The sequence below is a fragment of the Octopus sinensis genome, linkage group LG4, assembly GCF_006345805.1.
Source record: "Octopus sinensis linkage group LG4, ASM634580v1, whole genome shotgun sequence".
Taxonomy (NCBI): domain Eukaryota; kingdom Metazoa; phylum Mollusca; class Cephalopoda; order Octopoda; family Octopodidae; genus Octopus; species Octopus sinensis.
The window spans coordinates 90,058,137-90,064,505 of NC_043000.1; the positions used below are offsets into that span (position 1 = coordinate 90,058,137).

At 36.8% G+C, this 6,369-nt stretch overlaps 1 protein-coding gene across 1 annotated transcript in view; it reads left to right on the forward strand.

The window, feature by feature from the left end:
* LOC115210322 (vacuolar protein sorting-associated protein 45) overlaps positions 1–6,369 on the forward strand; it is a 53,295-nt gene that overhangs the window by 25,543 nt on the left and 21,383 nt on the right. Inside the window, exons 8-9 of the mRNA XM_029778848.2 lie at positions 1,067–1,177; positions 3,239–3,406. Of these exons, the coding sequence (XP_029634708.1) occupies positions 1,067–1,177; positions 3,239–3,406 (279 nt within the window). The remainder of the gene's footprint in view (positions 1–1,066; positions 1,178–3,238; positions 3,407–6,369) is intronic.

Genomic DNA, 6,369 nt, shown 5'->3' on the forward strand with positions numbered 1-6,369 from the left:
TATTATTATTATTATTATTATTATTATTATTATTATTAAGCGAGTGAACTGGCAAAATTGTTAATACACCAAACAAAATGCTTCATGGCATTTTCCTCTGAGGCTGACTTGGTCTTTCACCCTTTCAAGGTAGATAGAATAAGTACTAGTTAAGGATTGAGGGCAATGTAACTGACTTACTTCCTCCCTTCAAAATTCCTGGCCCTGTCCCCAAATTAGAAAGGATTACTATTATTATTTATTAACTCAGATTTTGTTGGAACTCCTAGAGTTTTGCATGTATAGCAAGCTTGCTGCCTGTAGCCTACAGTACCATGCTATCTGTTCTTTTCAACTATCTAATACTTTCCTGATTATTCTGATGGTGCAAAGGAAGCAAACCTTTTGTAACAGTTGTACTGGGCACTCCATTCTGATTTCCTTTATATTCCTCTTTATTATTATTATCATTATTAGAAGCAAAAGAAGAAGATTGCCATTGTTATCAAGTGAATGATATTTCGACATCTTGTGTGTCTTCCACAGGTTCAAAAAATAAACTTGTCAATCCACTTCATTTTGGTAATATTTATAGGATTGAGGTTACTCCTCCAGGTCATATAGAAGCAAAAAAAGAAGAGTGCCATTGTTATCTTTTTTATGGAAGAGTAGAGAGTAAGGAAATAAGGAAATAGAGTTCACAGTTAATTTTTCAGAGGGTATGGATGTTAGTTCATATATCCTTAGGTAAAATCCAAGGTAAATCCAGATAGTATTACAGCAAAGTATGAGTAGTGTGTTCATAGCATAAATATCCAGGCAATATTTTGGCAGAAATGGGAATGGTGTGTTCATATTGAGATGGCTGGTTTGTGAGAGAATGACCATAAAAGTGGCTATTGAGCAAAATGGAGTGAGAAAGAGAAAGCGAATAAGTGTGTGTGTGTGTGTGTATATGTGGATATATGTGGTAACACACACACGTGTTTGTGTGTGTGTTACCACTATTTCCATCTGATCTGTATTATTTACTATTGTTGTTGTTCAGTAATTTCATTTCATCTAAATTAATATCTTCGTTTTTCAGAATTTGTACATGAACTTTGGAGAAATTGGCAACAACATAAAACAACTTATGGAAGAATTTCAAAAGAAGTCTAAAGGCCATGCTAAAGTGGAATCAATTGCAGATATGAAAGTACAGTTCATTTTTCTTATTGTTCATGTATTTTTATCTACCAATTTAATTAAATTTTGCTACAAAAAGCACTCAGTACCCTCTGTGAAGTGATTGATGTTAGGAAGGGAATCAGCTGTGGAAACTATGCCAAAGCAGGCAGATAGTGGAGCTTGACACTGCTCTCTAGCTTGTTTGTTCCTGTTGAACCATCCAACCAATACCAGCATAGAGTAAGGGACACAAGTGATGATAATGGGGGAACTGTTTTGAATTGTTTTTACAAGAAGGTCTTTTGATTTTGATAATTCAATCCCATAAATGGACACAGTTTGCTAGTTAAGATCAAGATATCCAAAGTATTGCAACTTTTAATCTTTTAACATTTAAACAAGCCATTTCTGATCAAAATGTTCTACTAGTTTCATGTTTAAGCAAGCCAGATCAGGTCTCTCACACTTATCCTACAATGCCATTCTAAATATAAAACAATCACAACATTGAAGTCTCAAAGTTATGAGACAATGCATGATTAATCAAAATGTGAATAAATAAACATTACATTTGACAGTGTAATCTGAATGCTAAAGGGTTAACCTCTAACATTTAAACCAGCCATATCTAACCAAAATATTCTACCAGTTTTATGTTCAAACCAACCAGATCAGGCCTCTTACACTTACCTTACTATGTCAATCTAAAAATAAACAATCACATTATCATAATCTTGAACCTATAAGATAATATATGATTAATTCAAAACAATGTGAATAAATAAGCATTACATATGACTGAGTAATTTAAATGCTCAAGTAATTTAAATGATGTATAGGTGCAAGCTTGGTTGTGTGGTTAAGACATTGGCTCTTCAACTATGTGATTTCAGGTTCAATCACTCATACAGCACCTTGAGCGAGTGTTATCTGCACTTATTATAAAGATTTTTTTGACCTCTGGCTCTGTATTTCTAGTACCCTTTCTTGCTTTGTAGGGCTCGTCGATATCCATAATCTTCTAGAATGTTTCTTGTGGACATTCTGAACAGTTCCATCTGCTTCAAATTTATCTCCAATTTGAGTGATGATAAATTATATTTATGGCTCTGTTTGAAACTCCCTTCTAAACTGATTTTGCACTTTGACTGCATATTCAACTTTCAGTAGAACTTTAGGATAAATTTTTTCTTTGTTCAAAGCTTAGTCTGGTTTCCTTCAATATTTTTAATGAGTAAGGTGGCAAGCTGGCAGAATCATAAGCATACCAGGCAAAATGCTTAGCAGCTTTTCATCTGTCTTTACGTTCAAATTCTGTTGAGGCTGACTTTTCCTTTCATCCATTTGGGGTTGATAAAATAAGTACCAGTCGAGCACCAGGGTCGATGTAATTGACTGATCCTGCCCCACTCCCTCAAACTTGCTGGCTTTGTGCCAAAATTTGAACCCAATATTTCTAATGGGTTAAATCTAAAAAGAAATGAAAATTGAGTGTGTATGCATTTTTGGTATACTGTGTGTGTGTGTGTGTGTGAATATATATATATATATATACAACACAGAATTTTGTCAGTGAACAGGTTGCAGTCTCAAAGCAACGAAAATATTTTGACAAATTAAATTTAAATGTTGAAGTGAATCTAACGGATTTTGTGTGTTTCTTAAATGGCTTATAAACACCTTCCACACTGCAAGTGTTTTTGTTCCAACACATGATCTCAGATCATGTCACTTGCTATGCAAGTACATCTCTGTAATGTGTGTGTGTATATATATATATATATATATTTATTTTATAGAAGGAGCTTCTACAGGACTAGAACTGTTTCATTCAAATATTTTTATATATATACATACACACAAACACACACACCTTGTGTGAAAAACATGATCTGTCATGGGGAAATATTACTTTGTTTGGAAACAGGTGGGGTTTGGTGACAGGAAACATTCCAACTGTAAAAAAAAAAATCTACCTCAATAAATTCTGTTCAACCCATGTAAGCATTGAAAAGTTGACATGATGATGATCTTCCTATTCCACCATTGTTTATTTGCTTCATCTATCAATTACCTTCATGCTTTGCAGGCTTTTGTTGAGAATTACCCCCAGTTTAAGAAGATGTCCGGAACAGTTTCCAAACATGTTACTGTTGTAGGTGAACTGTCTCGTCTTGTTGGTCAGCATAACTTACTGGAAGTTTCTGAATGTGAACAAGAGCTGGCTTGTCAGAATGATCATTCAGCTTCTTTACAGGTTTTGTACACTTTTATTGTTTTTCTTTTTAATATTTAATTTCTTTGCTTTTTATTTTGTAATTCTATTTTTCCGATTATCTATATATATTTATGTGTGTGTGTGTGTGTGTGTGTATCATTATCATCATCATCATCATCAATTAATGTCTGTTGTCCATGCTGGCATAGGTTGGATAGTTTGACCAAGGCTGGCAAGCTGGGAGCCTGCATCAGACTCCAATCTGATTTGGCATGGTTTCTACAGCTGGATGCCCTTAATAACGCCAACCATTCTGAGACTGTAATGGGTGCTTTTGCGTGTCACCAACACAGGTGCCATTTGTGTGACACTGGTATTTGCCATGACTGTGATTTTGCTTAGCTTCATGGTTCTTTTTCTCAAGCGTGACATAATGCCAAAGGTCTCGGTCATTGCCTCTGTGAGGGCCAACACACAAAAACAGCTCAGCTATTTTGCCTCCATGAGGCCCAATGCTCAAAAAGTGCTTTTTAGGTCCCACCAGCACAGATGTCAGTTATGTGACACCAGCATCGGCCATGATTACGATTTCACTTGGCTTGATGAGTATTCTCAAGCACAGTGTGTTGCTAAAGGTCTTGGTCATTAGGCATTGCTTTTGTGAGGCCCAAAGTTTGAAGATCATGCTTTACAACCTTGTCCCATGTTTTCCTGGGTCTACCTCTATCAGATTCCCTCCACAGTTAGAGATCAGCACTTCTTTACACCACTGTCCTCGTCCATATGCATCACATGACCATATCGGTGCAGATGTCTCTTTTGCACACCACATCTGATGCCTCTTAAGCCTAACTTTACTCTTAAGATGCTTACACTCTGTCAAACATGCACACTGACATTGCACATCCAGCGAAGCACACTGGCTTCATTTCTTTCAAGCCTACGCATATCCTTGGCTGTCATAGCCAATGTTTCACTGCTATGTAGCATAGCTTTTCACAGACAGGCATCATACAATCTGCCTTTAATTCTGAGGGAGAGGCACTTTGTAGCTAGCTGAGGTAGGAACTCTCTGAACTTTTCCCAGACTATTCTTATTCTTACAGCTACACTCACAGAGCATCCACCTCAGCTACTAACTTGGTCACCTAGATAATGGAAGCTATCTGCTACCTCTAGCTTACTCCACTGGTAGTTGATGGAGTCCATTTCCTGTACATTTTCGGCGTTTATTGTACTTGTGCATCTTCCACATACAAAAGCTATTTTCCCTGTTAACCTTCCTCTGATATTGTTACATCTATGTGTCCAAAGCTTATAACTTATGGAGTTTCTACTTTTGCCTTTTCTACAGATCAAGCAGGGTCATCTACCTGAAGAGATTTGTGATTTGTCTGCCTTCCTACTTACTAAGACTTTGGTTTTTGCTAGGTTAACTCTAAGGCCCTTCGATTCTAGACTTTGTTTCCATACCTGGAGCATTTCCAAGCCTCTTTCTTTTCAGAATCATTAAATTCAAGTGTACCATCATCCATGCGAACACATTTCTCTCCTTTGACATCACAATTTTCTCTCATTCACTGCATTGCAATTCAAAACACTCCAGTTCTTTGGTCCTCATGTTGCTAAACATAGGCAGACCTCATCTTTTCTGCTTCTCCCTTGGCTAGATATACCTGTCTCCTAGCTTCCCTTCTAACTATCTGATACAGTTCCCTGCTATCCCCACTCTTCCAGGCTTGTTTCTTTGCTCTAGTGGCCTTGTCTACAGTATTGTTCCATCACCACATTACCCTAGGTCTGGATGGGACTTTGCACCAGCCACAAAATCCTGCAGAAATTCCCAGTTGCCCTTAAGTCACACGTCTGTAGCTCTTCCTCCCTCTCATCAAATTTCTCAATTAGGAGTCCTTATATCTCTGACCATATGAAGGGTCCTTAAGCTTCCAAATCATTCTTTTCCAGATTGGTCTGCTTCTTAGCTTCCTTCTGGCCTAGGGTCTAAAGTCACTAATGATTAGTCTATGATGGGGAGTACATTCTTCACCAGGGAGGGATTTTATATTTAAGAGCAACCATGCATTCCACTGTCTGGTGAGAATGTAATTGATATGGCTAGCACAGTCACCTGATTGGTAGGTTATCAGGTGGCTGGCTGGCTGGCTGGCTTCCTGAAATTGGTGTTATTTGCATCACAGAACCCCAGTAGCTTTATTCCCTCTTCATTTCAAGAACCAATCCTGTGGCTCCTATGTACACCATGGAAGATATCAGGCTGCCATCTGACATGTCCATTGAAATCCCCAGCCACGAAGATGAGATCATTGTCAGTCATCTTTGAGGTAGCCTGCACACACACGCATGCATGCACACACACGCATGCATGCACACACACGCATGCACACACACGCATGCATGCACACACACGCATGCATGCACACACACAAATATTAAAGGAAATAGAAAAATACAACACACATATTAAAAATTTATTTACATTATAATATAATTATGCTATAAAAAGATATGATATAATATAATATCACAATTAATTAAAACAAATATAAATCCAACAATTTGTTTCGACTCCTATCCACTAGTGAATTTATAAAAATTCACTTTTACCCTGAGGAAACTTATACGCATAAATGTGAATTTTTATAAATTCACTAGTGGATAGGAGTCGAAACAAGTTGTTCGATTTATATGTGTTTTAATTATTTATTATATTATATTAAATCTTTTTATAGTATAATTGTATTATATTATAATGTAAATAAATTTTTAATATGTCTATTGTATTTCTCTATTTCTTTTAATATTTTTATATTGTACTTATACCTATTTCTTTACTACCCACAAGGAGCTAAACACAGAAGGGACAAACATGGACAGACAAACGGATTAAGTCGATTACATCGACTCCAGTGCGTAACTGGTACTTATTTAATCGACCCCAAAAGGATGAAAGGCAAAGTCAACCTCGGCGGAATTTGAACTCA